The following is a 27,993-nucleotide window of genomic DNA, read 5'->3' on the forward strand; positions in this document are numbered from 1 at the left end:
AATGTTGTCGCTTCATCCTGGACAATTCATGACAAATGTGTGCTTTGTTTTAAAGATGTGCCATTTGGATTTACACTGTTTGAAAAAAAATTTGAAAAGGAATTTACCTTTGCAACCTCATTATACTATTGGCTAAGTTGTATATTCATAAATGTAAGTTTGTCAATACCCGACCTGTTTTTTGTGCCTTTAAAAAAGATTTAGAATTCTACGTTAAAACACTTTCTACCTCTAACGACCAAAAAGCTGTGAAAACGATGATCCTGTGTTCCAAATTTAAGTTATTTACTGAAATTGAGTGAGCCTATGGCTTTGCACTGTTTGTTTGTTCCATATATATATTTTGCATTCTATTTTAGTTACTTTGAATTCACAACCCCCTGGCGCTGTTTTGTACTGTTTTTGTACTTACTTTGATTATTGTTTCTCAACTTGTTAAATGTTGAAATTTATAAATAAAGGTTAACAAAAAATAAATTAAAAAAACGTGTGGAGATGTCCCCATACATTCATAAACGACTGTAACATATGTTTGTCAACTATATTATGCTCCAGGCAAAAATGTTTCTACATAAATGTCGATTTATGAACGTAAGGCCTGCATTTTCTAATTGGCTTAATGGTTTACAATGATCAATCAAAACTTGGAGAACGATTAAGAGTACAAAAGCCCTTAAATTGATGTTAAAACATTTAAAGAGATTTAGTCTTTTGTCTTTTTTTATTGTATTATTAATATTTAATACTGTCTGTATTTGCTTGCTTTCTTTCCTTGTTGAAAGTGCCTTGATTGTTGAGTGAATTATAAATGTATGGTTGTTCATTAAAAAAATTAATTTAAAAAAAGCTCTCTCCAAACGTCAGCGCAACATAAATACGCCTTTATTAAACAAAGCTGTTTAATAGCAACGACTCCATAGCGGGTTATATTGATTTTGAGTTTTCATTGCACAAACATTTATGTTTGTCTGATATTACTGAGAGTATGTGTGCTACTCGGAAAAAATGCTACCCAGCGCTACTGAGCATGCGCACGCATGAATGAATGAGTCGAACAAACAATAGCAATTAAAGTTGAAAAAAAACGGTGCTGTACTGCGGTTATTTTTAGCATTGTTTTACACATAAGGAAACAAAAAAACCCGGTATAAACCTTGATTAACCTGTATGGAGACGGGATTAACGTCAAGTATTTTGACAAGCTCATACATGAATAATTAAAACTACAAGACCTATTTCGTACATTGTATGAGTGACATTACTATCCATCCATTAATTAAGTTTCTATTCTTCAAACCACCAGTCCAAGGATGACCCAAACTCACCATGTGAATCATTAACCTTCCTCCACCCACGTATTAGTCACTGGAACCACAGCTGCTGATGTATCCATCCAATTGTTTTTGACTCAGCTGAGGAAAAAATGATTCATCAAAGTAGCAGTCGGTTTGCATTTCAGCATTGGGCTGACCGTTTCTGAACCCAGGCAGGTAGTAATAAGACAGTCCACTTTGTAGGTATTCAAATCAACACACACACAAAAGCAGAGTTGGTCAATTTGTTATAACGTTTTATTTCAGCCATCTCCAGTCAGGTGACAAAAGGCCTCGAGTGAACAAAAAGTTTGCGCCTGCCACCCTCCCCCAACCAGATTGAGTTCCTCAAACTGAAAGCTCACTGCAAACTGCCTCCCACTTTTTTGGAAGCTCACAATGCTTTTCCACACTTGCAACGCCCTTGAAAATTGAAACAAAAAAAGCACTCGTTTAGTACTGGAAGGATGGCTGCGGGCAGAGGGGCGGGGCCTCATATGCCTCCATGGGTTAAAGGTGAGCGCACGCGACCCTCATGTCGTTCTGAGGCTAAATCACATGTCTAAGCAGACAGTAAAATAAAAAAACAACACTTCTGTTGGATATTTGTCACGCTGGGGTGGGCCTCACATGCTCGCCTGCGCCAACATCTCAGCGACGAAGACGCTTGACTGAGACCAGAAAGCAGGGCCGCGAGAGGGGCATCCAGAACCGGTAGCTACTATCTACAGGGACAACACCCCCATTTAATTTGCTCCTCCCTAAGAAGCTTTAAATCTAATGTTTAAAAATGATACAAAAGCTGAATCCGTTATGTCAACATTCAGGAATGTGAGCAACACTTTCAAGGCAAAAATAAAGCAGGAATGAGCAGCTGATCCTTATTTTTTGAAGTTGTTTTATATAAAGTCAATTTTGTTACCAACAAAAAGTGAGTGATCAGGCAGCGAGCTGCACCGAAACATTCCCGACAGCAAATGGAGAAATTAAAAGGAGAGATAATGAAATGAAAACAATGATTGATGTTCGGTGGAGGCCGACGCTTTGGTGACAGAACCAATGAGAATGCAAGAGACTGGTTGTGGGCGGTGCTTGTTGCAGGGGGCTGCAAAGTCCATCTCCTTATTTGATGGCCTGGACTTTGGTAGCCACAGCAGACTCCTCCCCCATGGCGGACATCACGGTGACCTGCGGCACACGTGTAACACTTGAGTGGGGTCATGTGACACGACAACATACAAGATGGCTACCTGCACTCACCACAAACTCTTCACCCTGCTCAAACTTCAACTCGATTTCCTTGCCCAGGTCATTATCTGGAACACGCAGATCCTCCCTGAGCTCGCCGCTGTCGTTCATCAAGCACATGAAGCCCTCGGTGATGTTGAGCAACTGCGACGAGAAGACCACAGCGTTTATACCGCCATCACACCAGTCTGAGCTAAGGGGCCATCTTTATGGCTTCAAATTTTACAATCCAGCCTAAAAGGTCTGGAAATAACAAAATCTACCGTATTTTCCGCACTATAAGGCGCACCTAAAAACCTCAAATTTTGTCCAAATCTGACAGTGCGCCTTATAATCCGGTGCGCCTTATATATGGACCAATATTGAGCCTCCAACAGGTAAAAGTTTCAATCAATCAATCGCAACTACGGTAAGCAGCCGCCGACTTCATTTTCCCCCGTAGAAGAAGCGCGTGGTGCATGCTCGGATTAGGACGGCAACTAACGATTAATCTGTCGATTATTACTTCGATTAATCGAATAATAATCGGATGAAAGAGAAACTACATTTCTATCCTTTCCAGTATTTTATTGGGGGGGAAAACAGCATACTGGCACCATACTTATTTTGATTATTGTTTCTCAGCTGTTTGTACATGTTGCAGTTTATAAATAAAGATTTAAAAAATAAAATAAAAATTCGCTCTGCGAATGCGCATAGCATAGATTTAACGAATCGATGACTAAATTAATCGCCAAATATTTTTATAATCGATTTTAATCGATTAGTTGTTGCAGCCCTAGCTGGGATATATGACTGCGCGAGGCGTGCCGTTTCATTTCCATTTGTTTGTTTATGTAAAGACCCCAAAATGGCTCCTATTAAGAGACACGCTTACGACGCAGAGTTTAAACTTAATACGATCAGTCACTTCGACGAGACGGAGGGCATGTTGGATGCTGTATCCGCCCAACTTTCTAATTCGGACACTGAAGAAGAAGAATTTGAGGGATTCGTGGATGAGGAATAACTTCATAAAGTGACCTTTACATGTTTGTGTTGTGTTGTGTGACATTAACGTTTGAGCAATGTTGAGTTATTGATATATTGTTATTGCTCTCCACTATTTCGAGTGTTACTATATTGTCATTGCACTAACGTTTGATTTACCGTAACAGTATCACATTTACGTCTTTATTGAATCAGGGAAAAGTTCCCCTCCACCAACGTTCTCTAAGGTGCGCACCGCTCTCGCGTCCTCTGCGCACAGCAAATCTATGCCGCGCAAAAAATCAAATCCCACTCTAAACAAAATAAACAAATCAATTGTTTTGTATGATTTTGCAATGCAACTGTGAGTAACAGGTGACGAAAGGCAGCCACAAGAGATAAAAACAATGTTTGTCAACACTTAAATTATTGTAACGTCTGTGGAGACACTTAAGAGGACAGGAATTCCATCGGTCCCTTTATTTAGCGGAATTGTTTGTCGGCCATAACCACACCAAAACAATGTGTGAAATACTTTTACCTAGCAAAACTGGTCGTTGTGTACCGTACAAACCAAGTCAAAAGCAACTCTTTGTCATCTGTTATATCAACACCAGCCGCTTGCTCTCTCTCACCTGCACCAACACATACACTATGGCAATTAGCCACTGGTGCGTTTATGGCCACCCAAAAAGTTGGACAACTCCAACACTACACGTAAAGTGTAAATTTCAGGTCGGTTTACTATGACTCCTCAATCAGTGTGCTTATTCTACTGTCATTTGTTAAGAATGTTATTTTTTGGATATTAATCATGAAATGATGTTACAGGACTACATAATTTCTAATAAAAATATTTATTTTACGGACAGAAAGTTAATAAACACTTCATCTCATGCAACATGTGAACGTTTTAAGGGGAACTAAATGTGATCTCTGAAAGGGGTACACAATCTTTCCAAAGCAGGACCCCCACCCAGGCATAAAATACTATAGTGCATAGCTGATTAAAAAAAAACAATATCTAAGTGGGCCAAATCACATATTAGAAAATAATCTCTTGAAATTGACTAGTCACTTGATTATAATAATAAGACATCTAAATTGTTATGTCAGGTTTGAGACAAATGTGCTGCTGGTATGGCCAGTGTGCACGTTTGTATTCCACTGAATGCTCAGGGTGTTTGTGCGTTTGCTCACACACATGAAAAATTAGAGGGAACATTTCCCTCCACTATGTGATATAAATGTTGCACTACATGTTATACCTCGGTGAAAATAATAAAACAGCTGCTTATTCATTTTGGGAGTGAACAGAGTTTTCAGAACGCTGGTTTGTAATCTATTAATAAAGTTTGACTGACCTATCGGACTGTTTTGTTGACATTCCCTTTAGCGCAGCTCCATCTAATGGATGCATAACGTAACCCCAGCCTCTACCGTAGCGTCTATTCTATGCGCCTTATAATGCGGTGCACCTTATATGTATGTGAACAAAGTTTCAAAATATGCCATTCATTGAAGGTGCGCCTTATAGTGCGGAAAATACGGTACCCAGCAAGATCGTGTGTCATAGATTAGACCAGGAAAACTGACTCCCCGCTGGAAAAGTTTGATCGTTTGAGCAAATAAAATTCAGAAAGGGGAGCACGCCTCAAGTGGTGTCGAGTTCCTGGTCTCTTCGGACCTTCAAGTCAGCACCCTGAGGTCACATTTCAGTGCAGAGTGCGTTCCAGAGATGTTTACCTGATAGTCTAGCCTCTTAATGGCTGGGACATCCATGTTGTGGGTGGAGGGACACATGTCTTCGTACTTCTTCTGGGTGAAGATGTCGATGCCAGTCAGGTTAACCTGCACAATCACACCATACATTAGTTCATTCATCTTAGACCAAGGGTCGGCAACCCAACATGTTGAAAGAGCCATAATGGACCGAATACAAACAACTAATCTGTCTGGAGCCTCAAAAAGTTAAAAGCCTAATGTAAGTCTTATAATGAAGGCAACACATTGAGTTAGTGTCTCAGAGGGTGAGATAACTCCTGGAAATTACTGGCTTAAAACTGCCAAAGGTATAGATGTATGTGCCCAAGTTAAAGGAAAAGACAGACTGTCTTCTTTTTATGGATTTATTACAATCTTTGCAAGATGGGTAACGTTTGCTGTGATCTGGAACAACATGGTAACACTTACTGTGGTCTGAAACATGGCACACAATCAGAAATGCAGCCAATATTACATACAGATAATGTGTCGTGAGACATGCAAATATAAATTTAAGTACACAGAGGACACAAGTAAAGGAAATTAATTGAACTCAAATATACCTACAAACGAGGCATAATGATGCAATATGTACACACAGCTAGCCTAAATAGCATGTTAGCATGGATTATTAGCACTCCACACAAGTCAATAACATCAACAAAGCTCACCTTTGTACATTCAAGCACAGCATAAAACGTTTGGTGGACAAAATGAGACAAAGGAGTGGCATAAAACACAGAAAGTTGTTCACGTAAACAAACTACAGTGAGTTCAAGGACTGCCAAAATTAGGAGGACAGAACTGGCCAAATACTGTCATCAGTGAAGCATAAACACAAACATACTAACAATTAGGAAGGTTTGTTATATTTGTCCTCATACAGAAACATTATTAAAACAACAAATGTATTTTCCCCCCATCTTTTTTCATTTTTGAAAAAGCTCCAGGGAGCCACTAGGGCGGTGCTAAGGAGCCGCAGGTTGCTGACCCCCGTCTTAGACAGTCAAAACAACCCAGACACCCCTTACCAATAAGCCCAAGTTGGGGTCTCACCTTAGCGTGTCCGTGCTTGCCAGTCTTGGAGGTGGACATCTCCACAATCTTGCAGGGACGTCCCTTGAGCACCACATAGCCGTTCTTGCGCAGAGCAGAGCACTGCATGGGGTAGGTGGCGGAGGCGCCAGACTCGCCAGACGTGAAGTCAAGATCGGGATCTGACATGATGCGATGCTTCTGGGCTGCTAAAACATTCACAGACATGGACTCATTTCAGTTTTAATCACATGAAAATTCTTAAATTAAAAAAGTCAAAATAAAGATGTGACGTTTGCAAATGAACACGTCTTTTGAGTGAACGATGAAAAGGGTTTTGCAGTTACGAGCAAGTCGCTTGCAGGCCATTTTGTGTTGTCATACCAGCACACGAGATTAACAGTAATATGTACAGAATGTACCGTAATTTCCGGACTATAAGCCGCTACTTTTTCCCCTCGTTCTGGTCCCTGCGGCTTATACGACGGTGCGGCTTATTTACGGCCTGTTCTTCTCCGACACAGACGAAGAGGATTTCGGTGGTTTTAGTACACAGGAGGAAGACGATGACACAATGATTAAAGACTGACTTTTCATATACCGGTAGGCTGGTTATTTTGATAACGTACAGGCGAGCACTTTGTATTACTTTGCACCGTTGTATTATTTGTACTCTGCACGAATGCTGTTCGCCATGTCAAAGATGTGAAAGTTTGATTGAATGATTGAAAGATTTATTGTTAATAAATGGGACGCTTTGCCTTCCCAAACAGTCATCTCTGTCCCGACAATCCCCTCCGTGGTAGCAGGAACCCCTATATCAGGGGTCTCAAACTCAATTTACCTGGGGGCCACTGGATGCAGAAACTGGGTGAGGCTGGGCCGCGAGAAAAGATTTCTTAAAAAAAATCTAACATGCACTTTTTAATGAATTCACCTTCTTTGAATGGCTTTCCCGCCCTAGCAACCATCTCACTCACCATGTAGCTAGCTTTGACTGCTGCATCGTTCCTTTCGCTTGCTTTCTTGACGATATCTTGTTGCCTCAGTAGACTGGTTTTAAAATTTGCAACCCGGTTCACTCTCTCATCTCCCTGGTATTTTGCATACTCCTCAGCATGTCTAGTTGTATAATGACATTTCAAATTGTATTGCTTGTGCACTGCAACTTTCTCTGTATCAACTACAGAAAAGAGCTATAAGGATTATTCATAAAGTAGATTACTTAGGACACACTAACATATTTTTTTATTAATTCCGGTTTATTGAAATTACAGGAGCTAGTAAAGTTACAGACATTATGTGTCATGTTTAAGGCTAAAAGTAAAACATTACCAGCAAATTTACAAAAAAATGTTTGTCATCACTTCTGAGAATACAGAACAGAAGAAAAGGTCATTTCCAACATCAGTATTCAAGGACAACTTTAAAACAAATGTGCATATCAGTGGTGGGGGTTAAACTATGGAATTCTCTTTACAATGAGATAGAAGATTGTAAATATATATTCCAAATGAAAAAATATATAAAGACAGAACAATAAAATCATATGGACAGCCATAAGTGTTTACATTTTGCTTTATATTTATTATTTTTTCGCCTGGTTTTGTATTTGTTTTGTATCATCCCTTGAGGTGTATATTACTTCTTTTGTTTTTTTTGTTCGGTTTGTACATCATGAAGTTTTGCACTTGTGTTTTTTTGTGTGTTTTTTTGTTTGTTTTCGTTATATTTGGATGTAATTGTTGGTTTATATGATATCATTAAGTAAGACTACGTATTATGTTGAAGGGGGCAGAAAAATATCAGATTTTTCTTCATCCTGCTCCTTCTCAGGCATTGGTGTGTAAATGTATAATTGAATAATTGAGGTATAACTGTCTATCGATCAAAGATGCACATCAATGACGGAGATAAATAAAAATGAAATGAAATAAGACACGTCGGGGGTGCCCCTTAACTTATTTGGGTGTTACCATTTAGTGGTCAATTGTACGGAATATGTACTTCATTGTGCAACCTACTACAACTAATAAAAGTCTCAATCAAAGCGCTCATCTTCCCCGCCCGGACTGTTTACAGCGGGGGCGGGAGCGAGCAGGCGGGCGAGCGAGGGAGGGAGGGAAGAAGAGCATGTGCGGGTGTCGTGGAAAAGCGGCAAAATGTTTCTCTGCTTGCATCACGCAAGTGACGTCAATGCCTACTTGCCAACCTTGAGACCTCCGAATTCGGGAGATGGGGGGGAGGTTGAGGTGTGTGTTTTTGTAGCCCGGAAAAGTTAGTGCTGCAAAGGGTTCTGGGTATTTGGTCTGTTGTGTTTATGTTGTGTTTAGGTGCGGATGTTCTCCCGAAATGTGTTTGTCATTCTTGTTTAGTGTGGGTTCACAGTGTGGCGCATATTTATAACAGTGTTAAAAAATAAATAAAATAAAATATGACCAACTTGCATGTGTCTGCAGAAGCCTCATACAACATGTGTCTAAGCAAGCACGCTGTTAGTAAGCGGATGATTTAGCTGTCCTGTCTCCTAGCAGTGCTGGCTTCCAACAGCTGCTGAATATATGTACAGATTATGGTTTAAAATATGATGTGAAATATAATGCCAAAAAGAGTGTCATCATGATATGTAGAACAAGAGAGGACAAGGACCTCTCTTTTCCTTCATTCTATCTGTCAGGACAGGTGCTGAGTGTGTGTGATAAAACTAAGTATCTGGGGCACATCATTACTGATCTATTGGGTGATAATCAGGGGCGGATTAAGAAATTTTGGCCCCCTGGGCCTGACATGGTCTTGGCCCCTCAACCCCCCGCGCGTGTGGGCGCACACACACGCACGCACTATGCAAGAAATACTGTATACTGTGAACAGACATGCACACTGTACTGTACAGAAGAGTGCACATACTGCACACACACTATTAGGTATACCACACAGACACTGACAAGCACAGGTTTCACACAGACACAGGGGGAGGGGATAAATGGCCTAAAAATAAACATTTTTGAAAATGATTACGCCCACTTCAGTGATGGTGCATTGGGTCATTTGAGAGATATTATGTATTGGAAGTTGGTAGCTATCATGAAATAAACCCCCCAACCCACCCAAAAAACTAAATCGGACATGATTTTTGCCCCCTTTTCCTCCCTTCTATCATTAAAAATAAAATAATATCTTAGGAAAACACATTGGCATAACGGCAGCTGTGCAGCAAATTGAGGCTCAAAGTCTGTATCTATTTGTGGTTAAGCTTGAGGAGAAGGAGAAAGGTAAAATGATAACATGCATCGGAGAGCACCACAAAGAAAGGTGTAGGCCAGTTCATGGTACAAGGGCTGCATGCAGGTCAAGATAGCCCATTTCCAAGAATGCTATAGTGGCTGGACAGGCACTGGACATGTCCTGAACTCAGTGTCAGACGTGGCTGCCGAATACTTGGATGAAGTGAAGCAGCTGACAGATCTCATGCTGCCCCATCTGAAGACTGTCCTGGCCAGGCAGAGGATGGATGAGGAGACCTTCCCAATGGACCCTGTCAGTGAACAGGCTAGTAACATTGATGGCACCCCTGTGCACAACATTGGGATGGAGAGACAATGTGGCAAGGTGGACTACAAACTGAAGAAGTTGGGCACACTGAACGCAGTCAATAGGTCAATAATTTTACAGAAGAGCCAGGAGCTTCAGAGGTTTCAAGGCAGCAGCACAAGCAAAAAGGGAGGTTGAACTCAACTGGAGTAAATTCATGAAGGCAAAATTCGAGAGTAGGGCAGATGAGAAACAAGAGATGGCTCAAAGAAAGGAGAGTAAGAGACTAGACATGCTGGACACACTGAAATCTTTTGATGGCCCCTTCACGATAGTGGGGAAGTTGAAAAGTTCCTTGTGGATGAAAGTCTGCACAAGAATGCAAAGCTGCAGAGAATGAAGCTTGAGGTTCAGTTTGCCAGAGAAAGCACCAAGCTTCTGCCTAAAGTCAATCCTATCTTCACAATCCAGGTGACACTTCCCAGAAATGGCAAAAGTGCAATTCTCCAAGTCATAATGGATACTTAGAATTTTATGGTGGTGGTAAGTATTCATGAAAACAGGTAGCCTAACATTAGTGAATGGGTGAATTCTGGAAATAACCTAAAAATCTTACACAGTGCACCTTTAAGCAAGGGGTTTCTTTCGTGCTTTCAATTTTGCAAAATCATCCACCACATCATTGAAGTCCAACTCTCTTGTCAGCTCACTCTCAATTGCCATTAGAGATAACGCATTTAATCTTTTCTGAGTCATTCTTGTGCGCAGCTCATTTTTTACTCTTGACAAAAGAGAGAATGAGCGTTCTCCCTCACAGTTACTGACCGGTAGAGTGAGAAAAATCTGTAGCGCAATGTATGTATTAGGAAACGTAGGCTGTAGTCCAAAATGTATTATTGTTTTGAGCAGTCCTGAAGGGGTCCTCTCCTCATCAGTGTTGTTGAGCTGTATAAAAGATTTGAACTGTATAAGCTCCTGTCCAAGACTTTCATTGAGGTCAGATGGGTATGATTCAGTGAGAATCTTGGCCTTGTGAAGGACTGAAGCATTGGACTCTGTATCCAAAGAGAAAAGGACACTGAACAAATTGTTCAGATGTTTGTAGGCCTCCAGACGGTGATTAAGGCTTGAACTCAGTTGATCAATAGAGGCAATAAATGTCTCTATTTGAAACAGTTGCCTTCCCTCAAGCACAACATCTGGGGATGCTGATTCATCAGCAAACTTTTTACGTTTCCTCGTCCGTTCAGCCCTGTAAGATGGGGTGCCACCCAACATGTTTAAGGCTTTCTGCTCAAAATGATCAAATAGATCTCTTTGGGAGAGAACAAAGGTGCGCAGAGATTCCAGCAATCTAACTGCTGTACCAAGGTCCATGTCTGCTTTTTGAAGTTGCAGACTTGTGGCCTGAAATCTGGACAGAACAGTGTCCCAAAAGCCTGCCATGAAGGCCATCTCAAGTGAATCCAGCTTCCGCACTAGACTGTCAGCTTCAGTTCGTGTGTCTCGTTTCTCTGTGTCATCAGTGGAAATAACCTGTAGTGCTGCTTTTATTTTACTGTAGTTCTGCCACAGTGCTTTGGTAGATTCTGCACGGCAACTCCAACGCGTGTTGGATAAAGCTTTAAGTGTGAGATCTATGTTGGAATTGCCAAATACCCTGTCCCATCGGTGTGTGGATGCAGTTGTGAAGTTGTAAATAGACTGAATCAAGTCAAAATACTTAGAGACTTCATTTCCACATCTGTCAATGCTGTTGACTCCCACCAAATTCAAAGAGTGAGCTGCACATGGAATATAGTGTATTAATGGGTTGCTTTTCTTTAAGTGAGCCTGCAACCCATTATACCTCCCTGACATGTTGCTGGCATTATCATAAGCCTGCCCCCTGCAATTTGACAGCTCTAACCCTAGATTTTCCAACACAGACATGACACAGTTAGCCAAACTTTCACCTGTATGGCTAGTAATGGGCTCAAAACCCACAAAGCGTTCAACAACACTGCCCTCTTTGCTAACAAAACGGAATATGAATGTCAATTGGTCCACATGAGATAAATCTGGGGTTGAATCCACAATGATAGAGTAGTATTTGCTTGCTTGCAGTTCATCTGCTATAGCCTGTTTGGTTTTTGCACCCATCAATTCAATGAATTCCTCACAAATGGTGGAGGACAGATATGAGGTATTACCTCGACCCATCTGCCCAAACTTTCTGATGTGATCCTTTAGAAAGGGATCAAATTCAGCCAGGACCTCCAGAATACCAAGGTAGTTCCCATTGAGAGGAGACCCTAACGATTCATTTTTACCCCTAAATGCAAGGCCCCTTTCTGCAAGGAATTTAATGACTGCAACAACTCTTTGTAACACCTGCCTCCAATAGCTGCTCTCTGCCTGAAACTGTTTGAACAGGTCTGCATCAACTGTGGCACCTTTGGCGCGGTTCAAGACTGCTTGCATGCAGGTTATGTGCTCAGCACTTCGCTCATGTTCACCAAATCTTTCTGAGTGTTTCCAATCACAATAGCCTGTCACAAAAGAATGCGTTTTTGGGGAAAACAGTTTGCATGCAAAGCAGTAAACATTACCAGTAGAGGGAGAGTACATCAGCCACTCTCTTTGTACTCGTTGTCCATTGGGCAAGTGTGAAGTAAAATGTTCATTGTTTAGGCATCGGGTTTTGCCTCCTAGCCCACTGTTCCTCACAGAAGCTGGATAATGGCTGTGACGGTTGTGAAATGATTTTGCACCTCTTTGAATAAGAACTTCCTTCATTGACTCAGTGAGGGTCTCAGCCCATTTAGCGGGATCACTAGGTAGAGTTGTCACTGTAGATGGTGTTGAAGAAAGATTCAGCTCATTTTCTATGCTGTCCAGAGGTGCAGTGACCTCACATTCATCCGAGCAACTGGCTACTGCTGAATTGGTTGAATCATAAGCATCAGAAGCATTTGGTTCAGTGTCTACACTTGTAGTGGTCTCAGGATCTTGGGAGCTACATGCTAGCTCAGGTGCATTGCTAACCTTAGCTGAATTTGCAGTAGCATTTATAGAATTGCTTTCAGCAGATGTCTTTGTACTGAAGAAGCTGGAGATATTTGGAACACTCTCAAGTAAAACTGATTCCTTTTTTTTCTTTTCTTGCTGAATTTTTTTTCTAGCTCCTCCACTTAAACGTTTATGATCCATATTTCCCTTCTTTCTTTGCACATTGGCTCTTTGCCTATCACAACAGATAAACCAACTATGTGTGTGTGTGTGTGTGTGTGTGTGTGTGTGTGTGTGTGTGTGTGTGAGTTTGTTTGTGTGTTTATGATCGGTGCTGCTTCCTTCAAGTGTGTGAGGTGATTTAGAAAACTAGCAACCCAGCATCAACACTCCAAAGCAGAGAATAACAGCTTACTAGCATAGACAATTGAGAGCAGAGAATCAACTGATTCGTCTGATAGACAGCAGGAGAGCAGAGTGGTCAGTGATGATCGAATCAAGAAAATGTCTAAATGGCAAGGGAACAGACTGATTTGTACTGAGGAGAAAGAGAGAGAGAGCCAATTACAGTGAAATATATTCCAAAAGAGCCAAGTGACTAGCTGAAGGCAGGGACAAATGCCTTGGAGTGACCAACAAGAGTGCAAAGTACCAAATGGCAAAATGTGGAAAGACCAACAGGCAGATCTGCTTTTACCTCTTATCTTCACAACCAAAAAGTTGCTAAATGATGTTTTCAGTCGCTAGCCAGGTATGGCCAAAAGACGCGAAATCTAGCGGCAAAGTCGGTCAATCACACTGACAGTGAAACAAATATTTTGAAAAGATAATAATTGTACACCTTTGTGCACTTTAGTCTTCTATCTAAATATTTTCACAAAGGACACCAAGGCAGCTTGCTAGCTATGATGGGAGCAACAATGTCTGATAGACAGCAGGAGAGCAGAGTGGTCAGTGATGATCCAATCAAGAAAATGTCTAAATGGCAAGGGAACAGACTGATTTGTACTGAGGAGAAAGAGAGAGCCAAGTACAGTTAAATATATTCCAGAGCCAAGTGACTAACTGAAGGCAAAGACAACAGCCAGATACCTTAGCAGAGACCAACAAGAATTCAAAGTACCTAATAGCAAGATGGCGAGACCAACACAATAAATTGTATTAGGATTTAATTTATTAACGTTAATCTTAACAGCCAAAAAGTTGCTGAATAATGTTTGTAGTCGCTAGCCAGGTATGCCCAAAACAAGAGTCGCTAAACCTAGCAGCAAAGTTGCTTAATTGCAACACACTCTAGGATTCAGGGGAATTAAGGATAATAAAGATATTAATTGTACAACTTTTTGTACTTTTTTTCTAGTTTTTTGAGTCGCCAGCCATGTATGGCCAAAAGTCGCTAATTGAATGCCAACGTTGCTTAATCGCCAACACACTGGGACTCACTGAAGGACTGACTGAATAAAAAAGATAATTAAGATAATTGTGTACTTTTCTCTTCTGATATTTTCTCTAAGGACCCCAAGCTATCTGCAAGCAGCAATAATGTCTGACAGACAGGAGAGCAGAGTGGTCAGTGATGAATGGCAAGGGAACAGGCTGATTTGTACTGAGGAGAAAGAGAGAGAGAGAGCCAATTACAGTGAAATATATTCCAAAAGAGCCAAGTGACTAGCTGAAGGCAGGGACAAATGCCTTGGAGTGACCAAGAAGAGTGCAAAGTACCAAATGGCAAAATGTGGGAAGACCAACAGGAAGATCTGCTTTTACCACTTATCTTCACAACCAAAAAGTCGCTAAATGATGTTTTTAGTCGCTAGCCAGGTATGGCCAAAAGACGCGAAATCTAGCGGCAAAGTCGGTCAATCACACAGTGAAACAAATAATTTTAAAAAGATAGTAATCGTACAATGTCTTGTACTTTTGTCTTCTTTCTTAATATTTCTCAAAGGACACCAAAATGTCGCTATCTGCAGGCAGCTTGCTAGCTATGATGGCAGCAACAATGTACCTTAGAGTGACTGACCAACAAGAGCTCAAAGTACCTAATGGCAAAATGTGGAGAGACAGACACAATAAATTGCATTAAGATGAAGAGAACTGTTGCTATTATTAATCTTAACATCAACCAGAAAGTCGCTAAATGTCACCAGCCAGGTATGGCCAAAAGTCGCTTAATTGGCCACACACAGTAACAGAGAAACTAACAAAAAAAAGATCATAAAGATAATAGTTGTACAACTGTGTGTACTTTTGTCTTCTTTCTAAATATTTTCCCAAAGGACACCAAAATGTTGCTATCTGCAGGCGGGAGCGTGCCTATGTTCCCCGGGTCCTATGTTCCCCGGGTCCTATGTTCCCCGGTTGTTCCTGGGTCTTTGTATGCGACCGGGGAACTTAGGACCCTTTTTCTAAAAAAGGGTCCTATGTTCCCTGCATTGTATCTGGCGAAATTGCGAAATTGTGCCCTGACCAAAACCATCCCTAAACCTAACCTGTCACAGGGCGTTGTGGAGCACTTTTTTGGCGAAATTGTGCCCTGACCAAAACCATCCCTAAACCTAACCTGTCACAGGGCGTGCGGCAGCAGATAGAGCAACTCAAACGCGAACTTCCTTCCTTCGACAACTTAAACGCGTCTCTGTCATGCGTGTCTGCGTGCGTCTTACTTAGTCGCGCATTGGAAGCAGCGGGGAACATAGAACCCTTTTCTGGAAAAAGTGTTGTACGTTCCCCGCAGCGGGGAACATAGAACCCTTTTTTTTAAAAAGGGTCCTTAGTTCCCCGGTAGAGGGGAACATAGGACCCGGGTAACATAGGGACGGGGAACATAGGGATGACCCGCTGCAGGCAGCTTGCTAGCTATGATGGCAGCAACGATGTCTGCCAGACAGGAGAGAGTGGTCAGTGACGATCGAATCGAGAAAATGACAAAATGGGTCAAAGACCAAAAAGTTATTAACTGACAGCAGTGACAAATGTCAGACTGTAAACTTTCTCGAAAGAAAAGGACAAAATGGGAAGATGCTGATAATAACAGCAAAATGGAAAATATAAGAATTTCCAAGTAATGCTCAACTCAAGTGTGTGTGTGTGTGTGTGTGCGCGCGTTAAACTTCTTGTTGAATGATTTCAAATTATCTCTGAGTCTGAACTGAGGGAAAGGAAACCAAATTTTGAGCAGTCTCTCACGAGTTCAAAATACCAAATGAGGAGATTCTAAAAGAACAGACCGGTTTATGAAAGACTCGATGGGGGAGGGGCACAGCTAAGAATACTTGAGTGAGATTCTGTGATCCAAATTCGAGATAGAGCTTTTTGATAATGATAATTTGTCAGAGTAAGGTTGTGTAATCAAAATTTGAGAATGAGCTTTGTCAATCAATCAAGAATATTTGCATTAAGTTCTGTGATCAAAATTCAGAAACAACCTTTAATAATTGATAAAGAATATGTGAGTGAGGTTGTGTGATCCATCCAATTTGAGAATTAGCTTTGATAATAATGATTGAGAGCCTCTGGCCCTCTGTGGATCATGGCCGCGGGGCCAATTTTGCCTGGCCCCTTGGGGCCTCTGTGGGTCGTGGCCGCGGGGCCAAGTTGGCCTGGCCCCTTGGGGCCTCTGACCCTCTATGGATCGGGGCCAAGTTGGCCTGACCCCTCGGGGCCTCTGGCCCTCTATGGATCATGGCCGCGGGGCCAAGTTGGCCTGACCCCTTAGGACCTCAGGCCCTCTGTGGGTCGCGGCCGCGGGGCCAAGTTGACCTGGCCCCTTGGGGCCTCTTACCCTCTATGGATCGTGGCCGCGGGGCCAAGTTGACCTGGCCCCTTGGGGCCTCTGGCCTTCTGTGGCTCGCGGCCGCGGGGCCAAGTTGGCCTGGCCCTTTGGGGCCTCTGGCCTTCTGTGGGTCGTGGCCGCGGGGCCAAGTTGGCCTGGCCCCTTGGGGCCTCTGACCGTCTATGGATCGTGGCCGCGGGGCCAAGTTGACCTGGCCCCCTGGGGCCTCTGACCCTCTATGGATCGTGGCCGCGGGGCCAAGTTGGCCTGGCCCCTTGGGGCCTCTGACCGTCTATGGATCATGGCCGCGGGGCCATGTTGGCCTGGCCCCTTGGGGCCTCTGGCCCTCTGTGGGTCGCGGCCGCGGGGCCAAGTTGACCTGGCCCCTTGGGGCCTCTTACCCTCTATGGATCATGGCCGCGGGGCCAAGTTGGCCTGGCCCCTTGGGGCTTAAGATTATTATTTTTGCAAAAGTAGTTTTGCTTGGGTCGCGGCCGCGGGGCCAAGTTGGCCTGGCCCCTTGGGGCCTCTGGCCCCCTGGGCCTGGGCCCGGTAGGCCCGGTCATTAATCCACCTATGGTGATAATGATGACCTATACAGACAGCGGCGTATGCTGTATGCCCAAGCCAACATGCTGAGAAAGAAATGTTATTATTGTACATATGATGTAAAGATAAACTTATTCAGAGCCTATTGCACTCCCCTGTATACTGCCCCCCCTGTGGGTAAAGTATACGCAGAAAAGCATACAGAAACTGCAGGTTGCTTATAATGACTGTATGAGACTTCTCCTGGGAATTCCAAGAAGATCCAGTGCAAGCCAGATGTTTGTTAGTGTTGGGGTGCCCACTTTTTCAGCGTTGCTACGCAACATTATATATAAGTTTATGTGTAGGGTATCTGAGTCTGAAAATAACATAATCTCTGTGTTAACGAACTTTGGCCGCAGTTCTGTTAAGTACTCATCTGGACTGTGGAATCATTGGCACACATGTTTGTATGTCAGAAACTGACATTTGGGTTTTATGTTTTTATTATTTTTATGTTTTATTGCTTTGTTTTTTAATGTATGTTTTATTGTTTTGTTTTTTAATGTATTGTATTCTGTTTTCATATGTTTAAATGGATCTTAAGGTCTGCAATAAAGATTGATGATATAGAGAAAAAGGTGACGCGGTGACGGTTTCTAGAGGATACTAAAGGCAGTGCCATCATGGCACGCCCTCGATATTGTCGAGAGCCTCATACCATGCTGTGATTGGTAGACTCCATCAGCTCCGCACACAACGCTGTTAAGCGCCATTCATTCAAAACTCGCGGGCCGCATTAACATTAAACTGTCATATTAAGGCGGGGGCCGCACAATAACGTCTCACGGGCCGCAATTGGCCCGCGGGCCGCATGTTTGAGACCCCTGCCCTATATACTACGGTAATTACACATCAAAACCCTGCGGCTTATAGTCGGGTGCGGCTTATATATGGAGCAATCTGTTTTTTCCCCTAAATTTAGCTGGTGCGGCTTAGTCAGGTGCGGCTTATAGTCCGGAAATTACGGTAAATAAAAAGGTTAGCAATATCTATAAATAGTAAATTAATGATAGCACGTCAAATAATAGCCCAGTTGGGACACGCATGCAGGATAATTGTTCTGTGGTGGATTTGTTGTTAGGTAGTACAGGTGTACACGCCATTTTGAAATTCACACTTAAATCTTTATTTCTTCTTGTGATCTACAGAGTTTATTTAGTTGAGGGGATTGAATAAGCTTGGCTTCTTCCTACTCCTTTACAAACATGTTGCAAAGAGAGCTATAAATAATATGATGCATCAACATGCTGTATGCATGTTTGAAATAACATGTTTCAGAATAACTCCAATCTATAGGGGATATGTTGAGATGTGCAAGATTATTCTGATGCAAATCTTATAATTGCTACAGTGACTGCTAGAAAGTTACTTAAGAAATAATGAGACAGTCATTTACAGCCCTTTGAATAGGAACAGCTCGTAAAGACCTGGCTCCTTTCAAAGAGCCACAAATCACATCTCTACGTGTACGTTCACATTGTAGGGTAGGATGTCCAATTAAATATTTTTTTTGCAAAACCTGATCTTTTTATGTAATCGTTCACATAGATAAAAAAATAAAAAAGGGTGTCTAATGTGAACACAATCTGACCCGTATGCTTCAATTCTAGTAGGTATCAGTGCTGGCGCATTTGTGGCAATTTCAAGGATTCTGTGCAATTTAAGTCAGCATTTTCTGAACGGAATTATTGCGCATAAAATATAACAGAGGATGGCAAACATTTTGGCTCTCTCAATTCACGGAGGACTTGCTTTGATGTCTGCTCCAAAGAGCGTGTGGGCAAGCAGTTGGCGACGGCAAGTTTGTGAGTTCCTAAATATTAATTTTGCCTATTTTATGCTCATTTCAAAAGAGGTATTGTCGGATTAAAGCAACCAGAGCTTTCAGACTACAGTCACATCAAATAATATCCAAATACAAAAAATCTAAACAGAATTGCATTGTTCATATAGGCAACAAAAAAGCCAATGAAGGTCAAATATGGGCAAAAAATCGGAACTGATCTGCAGTCTGGTCCTAAACGTCTCTGTCATCCGTTTTTGCGTTTGGATAAAAAAAACAAAAAGTTAAAACAAAAAAAATGTTTTCCCCGTTTGATAAAAAAAACCCCACTCAAAACGGATTGTTATCCGATTTTATCTGTGTTTTAAACATCGAAAATGGGAATATTAAACAATTGAAAAAAATATTTTCTCTATTTCCCGTACAATGTTTAGAAACATGGGTATGGCGTCTCTTCAGTATCTTCCTGAGTGACCCAGAACAACAGAAGAAGAAAATACTTACAAAGACCTGTTTGCCTGCATGATGGAGAGTCAATAAATTGTTCATGTCTGTGGACATTAGGACACTCTTGACCACGGAATATTTGTTTAGAAGACATTGTTTGTCGTCTTCCGTTTTTCCGGGTCACTTACAGATGAGGATACTTAAGAGAGACACTGCGCATGTGAAATCTACACATTGTCCAAACCTTAAACAAGAAATAAGAGAATATCTTTTTCCACAGTTTTATTTCTAATTTTCAAATTAATTTCGGAAAACGATCCCTTTTGTTTTTATTATCGAACCGAAAAAAAAAAAAAAAAGGGGAACATTGATTATTCAAATTATTTTTCTATTCCGAGACGAAAAACGAATGGCCGCAACATACATGGACCCAGTGTGAACAAGGCCTGTTAGTATGGAGAAAACTTGGCTTGAAACAAAAAAATAAATTACAGTTGGGCACGGGATAATTGGCCGCTGACCTACTTATCTCTAGTGCCCGCTCAGAACAAGGCGGTTTGCGATGTGCGTCAATATTCTGTGTGGGGGCGGTATTTTTGGACTAATTGAGGACAGAGGTTGATGATGGAAGTGCCTCAACTTTGAAATTCCCGGGTCTGATTTCTCGGAAGTGCCATTAATCAACACGCAAAATCTCTAAAATCATACAAAATCACATTTAAAGTTTGCACCGCTTTACCTTTTGTTAGATGTTTGTTTACACGTCTTTATATCAGAGCATTCAATCATGTATTTGGTGCTAGCTAAAACTGTCCGAGGTCACCCTCATGAAAATCCACAAACATTATCTAACTCCTCTATAGTGAGATAATATACTAATGCACAATTATTCGCTCTAAATGCTGTTTGAGGTTTTTAAACTATTCACAATTTGTATTCTAAACGGTATCCGCTAATTTACCAAGTTGATTTTAAGTGATTTCCGTTGAGTTATTGAACTAATCCATTTACTTTTTATTTCATGAATGAATAACAAATAAGGGAGCTAGGATGTTTTAAACTTGAATTTCCAAAATATAGGTTGCATATTTCTCTTGTCTTAAGGGATGATTCAAGACAAAAAACGACTGATTCTTTAACGTCACAATATTTGTAGCTCCCTTAATATTTGGCGTATCGCAATGATTCAAGTACGATTGGAAAGTTTTTACAAAGTCTTTACAAATGGTATGAATTGCTTTAAGATATTTTGCGTTACACCGGTTTGGTTAATTTGTGATTCTTCCAATTACCATTTGATTTTTGCTTTTATTTGGGTGTCAATTGTTCCTCCATGACTTTAGCCCACATTCAAGTACAATTAAAAAGTAACTTCAATATAGAAAACAGCCATAACAGTATTGTTTTAAACTATCTTAATCGCAGGTGCAGAATCAGATATTTACAATAAATGTGCAAAAGAATGCAACTTGTCAACATGACTGCATATGTAATGTAATGTAACATGTATATATACTAAAGGCTGTTACTCATTCACCTGTCAGACGTGTTATGGCTTATTGGATTAAACTCTATTGCTTCTCCAAGCGGCGAAGTGGAGCTAAGATTAGACGGAGTCAACATGTCAAACTTAATTGAAAGTATGTCCTAAATAAAGATGACATTACTTGCGTGCTATTGTCCACACTTTTTGCATAAAAAGTCGTACATGACGCTGACGAGCTTGGACAAGAGTAATTTAAGAGGGAAAAAAATCCAACTTTCAGCGACACAAACGTGGATGCCCCTTCCTGAGACATCAACTAGGAAAAGTACCTTCCATATGAGGACCGGTGAACAAGTTAGGACATAAAGCATAGTCCCAATACAGAAAAACATTGCATTTAATAGAGAATGTCCCATTTTCACCACTGGTGGTGAAATCTATCAAAATTAGGGTGGTCCCAAAAAGGAGGGATTTTTTAAATGGACTGTCGGTGTTAAAAGTGCTCCCCCTCTGGTCAACATATGAAATAACAAGTGTGTGTAAAAATTTGAAGCGCTCCCCTTTGGCCAACATATGTAACAAGTGTGTAAGAAATTGAAATGCACCCCCTTTGGCCAAAATTAATAAAATAAATATGCATCTAGAGACTGCAGTAACTTGAAGTAAATAATAAAGATTAAAAACCAATCAAACACAAAATCCCCCCCCAAAAATTTACTAAAAGCTTACCTTTTTTATATTTGCATAGTATGTATATATTATGAATGTAAATTCAAATCTTTATATATCTAGAAAGGGTGGTCCGAAAGAGGTAGGCCTTTTTCAGAGGTCTCAAGAAGGCAACAAAATACAAGAATGTGTGTGAGCAAGAAAGAACATATAAATGTTTCTGGAATGTTGGTGGATTCCAATTACATTTTCGACAAATTTGAATTGAATAATGTAACGTGTATATACTAATGACTGTTACTCATTCACCTGTCAGACGTGTTATGGCTTATTGGATTAAACTATTGCTTCTCCAAGCGGTGAAGTGGAGCTAAGATTAGACATGTCAATCTTAATTGGAAGTTTCTCCTAAATAAAGACGACATATTACTTGCGTACTTTGAATAAAAAGTCGCACATGACGCCGATGAGCTTGGACTAGAGTCATTTAAGAGGGGAAAAAAATCCAATTTTAGCGACACAAACGTGGACGCGCCGACGACATCCTTGTTAGTTCACAGCTTTTTGAAGTGGGGTTGAAAACATAATACCGCAACGATACTGATAAAGCATATCTCCCCCCATGCTATCGCACTGCTTTACATCATATTTCTACATGACTTTTGATTTATCTTAATAGTAATAGTATCCTATAGTATGATAATATAACAATTTCCCTTGTGGATCATTAAAGTTAAAGTTTGTCCATAGGTGTGTGTGTGTGTTCTTGTTTTTCTACCCTTCTTGAGACAACAAGGAAAAGTACCTTCCATATGAGGACCGGTGAACAATACGGAAAAACATTGCATTTAATAGAGAATGTCCCATTTTCACTAGTGGTGGTAAAATCTATCAAAATTAGGGTGGTCCTAAAAAGGAGGATTTTTTCAAATGGACTGACGGTTTTAAAAGTGATACCCCTCTGGTCAACATATAAAATAACAAGTGTGTGTAAAAATTTGAAGCGCTACCCCTCTGGCAAACATGTACCGTATTTTTCGGAGTATAAGTCGCACCAGCCGAAAATGCATAATAAAGAAGGAAAAAAACATAAGTCGCACTGGAGTATAAGTCGCATTTTTTGGGGAAATTTATTTGATAAAACCCAACACCAAGAATAGACATTTGAAAGGCAATTTAAAATAAATAGTGAACAACAGGCTGAATAAGTGTACGTTATATGACGCATAAATAACCAACTGAGAACGTGCCTGGTATGTTAACGTAACATATCATGGTAAGAGTCATTCAAATAACTATAACATATAGAACATGCTATACGTTTACCAAACAATCTGTCACTCCTTATCGCTAAATCCGATAAAATCTTATAAGTCTAGTCTCTTACGTGAATGAGCTAAATAATATTATTTGATCTTTTACGGTAATGTGTTAATAATTTCACACATATGTCGCTCCTGAGTATAAATCGCACCCCCGGCCAAACTATGAAAAAAACTGCGACTTATAGTCCGAAAAATACGGTAATAAGTGTGTAAGAAATTGAAATGCGCCCCTTTGGCCAAAATTAATAAAATAAATATGCATCTAGAGACATACTGCAATAACTTTAAGTAAATAACGCAGATTAAAAACCAATCAAACACAAAATCCCCCCCCCCCCAAATTTTTTTTAACTAAAAGCTTACCTTTTTTATATTTGCATAGTATGTATATATTATGAATGTCGTAAATTCAAATCTTTATATATCTAGAAAGGGTGGTCCTAAAGAGGTAGGCATTTTTCAGAGGTCTCAAGAAGGTAACAAATACAAGAATGTGTGTGAGCGAGAAAGAACAGGTCGTCAATGAGTCTAACATATAAATGTTTCTGGAATGTTGGAGGATTCCAACTAAGTATCGACAAATTTGAATTGAATATAACATGTATATACTAATGACTGTTACTCATTCACCTGTCAGACGTGTTATGGCTTATTGGACTAAACTATTGGTTCTCAAAGCGGTGAAGTGGAGCTAAGATTAGACGGAGTCAACATGTCAAAAACTTATTTGGAAGTTTCTCCTAAATAATGACGACATAATACTTGCGTACTTTGAATAAAAAGCCGCACATGACGCCGACGAGCTTGGTCTAGAGTCATTTAAGGGGGAAAAAAAAATCCAACTTTTAGCGACACAAACGTGCCCGTTAGTTCACAGCTTTTTGAAGTGGGGTTGAAAACATAATACTGCATGATACTGATAAAGCATGTCTCCCCCCATGCCATCGCACTGCTTTACATCATATTTCTACAATACTTATCTTAATAGTAATAAAATCTTATAATATGATAATATAACAATTTCCCTTGTGGATCATTAAAGTTAAAGTTGGTCTAAGTCTTAGTCCATAGGTGTGTGTGTGTGTTCTTGTATTTCTACCCTTTTTGAGACATCAACAAGGAAAAGTACCTTCCATATGAGGAGGTGTGAACAAGTTAGGACATAAATCGTGGTCCCAATACGGAAAACCATTGCATTTCATAGAGAATGTCCCATTTTCACCACTGGTGGTAAAATCTATCAAAATTAGGGTGGTCCCAAAAAGGAGGGAATTTTCAAATGGACTGTGTCGGTGTTAAAAGTGCTCCCCCTCTGGTCAACATATGAAATAATAAGTGTGCAAAAAAAATAAAAATAAAATAAAATAAAAATTGAAGCGCTACTCCTCTGGCCAACATATGTAATAAGTGTGTGTAAGAAATTGAAATGCGGCCCCTTTGGCCAAAATTAATAAAATAAATATGCATACAGACATACTGTAATAATTTGAAGTAAATAATGAAGATTAAAAACTAGAGATGTCCGATAATATCGGCCGATAAATGCTTTAAAATGTAATATCGGAAATTATCGGTATCGGCTTTAGTTATTATCGGGTTTTTTTAAATTTTTTAAATCAACATAAAAAACACAATATACACTTACAATTAGTGCAACAACCCAAAAAATCTCCCTCCCCCATTCACACAAAAGGGTTGTTTCTTTCTGTTATTAATATTCTGGTTCCTACAATATATATCAATAGTCTGCAAGGGATACAGTCCGTAAGCACACATGATTGTGCGTGCTGCTGGTCCACTAATAGTACTGACCTTTAACAGTTAATTTTACTCATTTTCATTACTAGTTTCTATGTAACTGTTTTTATATTGTTTTACTTTATTTTTTATTAAAGAAAATGTTTTTAATTTATTTATCTTATGTTATTAATATTTAAAAAAAGGACCTTATCTTCACCATACCTGGTTGTCCAAATTAGGCCTGATAATGTGTTAATTCCACGACTGTATATATCTGTATCGGTTGATATAGGTATCAGTAATTAAAGAGTTGGACAATATCGGAATATTGGATATCGGCAAAAAGCCATTATCGGACATCCCTATTAAAAACCAATCAAAAACAATTCCCCCCCCCCCCAAAAAAATAAACTAAAAGCTTACCTTTTTTATATTTGCATTGTATGTACATGTTATGAATGTAAATTCAAATCTTTATATATCTAGAAGGGTGGTCCTAGTGAGGTAGGCATTTTTCAGAGGTCTCAAGAAGGTAACAAATACAAGAATGTGTGTGTGTGTGAGAAAGAACATATTTCTGGAATGTTGGAGGATTCCAATTAAATGTTCGACAATTTTGAATGGAATATAACATGTGTTTGTTAATGGCTGTCACTCATTCACCTGTCAGACGTGTTATGGCTTTTTGGCTTACTTAAACTATTGCTTCTCCAAGCGGTGAAGTGGAGCTAAGATTAGACGGAGTCAACATGTCAAAACTTAATTGGAAGTTTCTCCTAAATAAAGACGACATATTACTTGCGTACTTTGAATAAAAAGCCGAACATGACGCCGACGAGCTTGGTCTAGAGTCATTTAAGAGGGGGGGGGAAAAATGCAACTTTTAGCGACACAAACGTGGACGCGCTGACGACGTGCCCGCGTCAGCACGAGGCTTGGCCGCTCGCTTAATTAGTCCCCAAAACACATTTTAATAAACACACACAAAAAAAAAGTCATTTCACCAGCAGTTCTACGTGTCGGCACCAGAAACAGGAGATTAGACACTTGACAATATAGAGTTGAAACTTGCTGCCATGACAGTTTGATTAGCATATGCTACTTTGCGCTAGCTGGCCTGTCATTTTTTTATTTCTTTAATGCGTCCTATTGTTGGGGTGGTTTAAAACCGTTCGAATAAATGTATACACACATTAGGAGCTGTTGGAGGGGATTTAAGTAAAAAGTGGGCTAAATTAAAGAGTTCCGCTCCTATTTAGCCGAAGAGACGCACGGCGCTCATCAGCGCGAGCTAACATGCTAACAGCGGCTAGCCGCCTTAGATCTTCCATTCATATCAACGTGATTAGAAAAAAAACACGAGCTCGCGGAAAAGTGGGCCACGACCGTGACGTTCTTAACCGGCCACCGAATAAAAGCCTTTTGGACCGGGGAGCGGACACGTTAGTGGCGAGGACGGGCGTGTTAGCGGAGAGGATGACAAGCGACTTGTAGCGAGGGCGCCGCTATAAGGCCGCGTGCCCGTTTTCATTAAGCCTGCCAGCGTCCAACACGGACACACGCACGCCAACACGGGACTAAAATAGCCGACTAAAAGCCGTGGCGCCGGCCGGGGGTTAACATTAGCAGCCCCGCCGTCCGTTACGGTCTCGGCTAAGGACCGTTATTTTCCCCTCTTTTCTCCCCCTGGGCAGAAACACGCGCCATGCCACACTTACCTTCCAAGAAAAAAAGAGGATCGAATGTGCGCAGGCGCGTTCAACTCACTGCAGCATCCGTAGAGGAGAGCGGGGAGGGGCGGGGCTGTTTATGTGTTCCGCCGGCGGCCCGGCGAGCACGGGATGCCAGGCTGGAGGCCGGACATGGCAACCCGTCAGATAGGCGCGCTCAAAGACCAAAAAATAAATAAAAAATCACATTCTGGAGCAGGCCTGGGCAATTATTTTGCCTCGGGGGGCCACATTTGGAGAAAAAAAAAATGTGCCTGGGGGCCGGTATATCTATTTTTCGGAACACTAATACAAAACCTCACCAGTGGTTCTTAATAGAGATGTCCGATAATATCGGCCTGCCGATAAATGCTTTAAAATGTAATATCGAAATTGATTGATTGATTGATTGAAACTTTTATTAGTAGATTGCACAGTGCAGTGCATATTCCATAAAATTGACCACTAAATGGTAACACCCGAATAAGTTTTTCAACTTGTTTAAGTCGGGGTCCACTTAAATTGATTCATGATACAGATATATACTATCAAATATGTACTAACATCATAATACAGTCATCACACAAGATAATCATCAGAGTATATACAATGAATTATTTACATTATTTACAATCCGGGGTGTGGGATATGGAGGGGGGGGGGGGGGTTAGGTTTGGTTGGTATCAACACTTCAGTCATCAACAATCAGCATCACCAATTGCATCATCAGAGAAATGGACATTGAAACAGTGTAGGTCTGACTTGGTAGGATATGTACAGCAAGTAGTGGACATAGAGAGAGAGATCAGAAAGTATGGGCAATTATTTTGCCTCGGGGGGCCACATTTAGAGAAAAAAAATGTGCCTGGGGGCCGGTATATCTATTTTTAGGACTACTAATACAAAACCTCACTATAATGCAGTGGTTCTTAATAGAGATGTCCGATAATATCGGCCGATAAATGCTTTAAAATGTAATATCGGAAAATATCGGTATAGTTTTTTTAATTATCTGTATCGGTATAATCAACATAAAAAACACAAGATACACTTACAATTACTGCACCAACCCCCAAAAAAACTCCCTCCCCCAACCCAAAAAAAACCTCCCTCCCCCATTCACACAAAAGGGTTGTTTCTTTATGTTTTTAATATTCTGGTTCCTACATTATACATCTATATATATTAGAGATGTCCGATAATGGCTTTTTTGCCGATATCCGATATGCCGATATTGTCCAACTCTTAAAGACCGATACCGATATCAACCGATACCGATATATACAGTCGTGGAATTACCACATTATTATGCCTAATTCGGATAACGAGGTATGGTGAAGATAAGGTCCTTTTTAAAAAAAAAATTAAAAAATAAAATAAGATAAATTCAAAACATTTTCTTGAATAAAAAAGAAAGTAAAACAATACAAAAACAGTTACATAGAAACTACTAATTGGTGATGGGTTGATGAGGCGTCATGAAGCGTTTCGACAAAGCATGTCTACATGTCTGCTTCACATCATATTTCTACAGTACTTTTGATTTATCTTAATAGTCCATAAGTGTTTGTGTGTTCTTGTATTTCTACCCTTCTCGAGACATCATCAAGGAAAAGT

The 27,993-nt window shown here is 40.6% G+C and overlaps 1 protein-coding gene across 1 annotated transcript; it reads right to left on the minus strand.

The window, feature by feature from the left end:
• Nucleotides 1-1,549: 1,549 nt before the first annotated feature.
• On the minus strand, nt 1,550-26,534 carry eif5a (eukaryotic translation initiation factor 5A). The gene is made up of 5 exons (XM_062020773.1): nt 26,386-26,534; nt 6,351-6,538; nt 5,277-5,381; nt 2,574-2,705; nt 1,550-2,501 (listed from the first exon to the last, which is right to left on the minus strand). Exons 2-5 carry the CDS (start codon nt 6,516-6,518, stop codon nt 2,436-2,438), a joined length of 471 nt encoding a protein of 156 aa, XP_061876757.1. The 5' UTR covers nt 6,519-6,538; nt 26,386-26,534; the 3' UTR covers nt 1,550-2,435.
• Between the last annotated feature and the right edge of the window lie 1,459 nt (nt 26,535-27,993).

This window comes from Entelurus aequoreus, linkage group LG15 (assembly GCF_033978785.1).
Source record: "Entelurus aequoreus isolate RoL-2023_Sb linkage group LG15, RoL_Eaeq_v1.1, whole genome shotgun sequence".
Lineage (NCBI taxonomy): Eukaryota > Metazoa > Chordata > Actinopteri > Syngnathiformes > Syngnathidae > Entelurus > Entelurus aequoreus.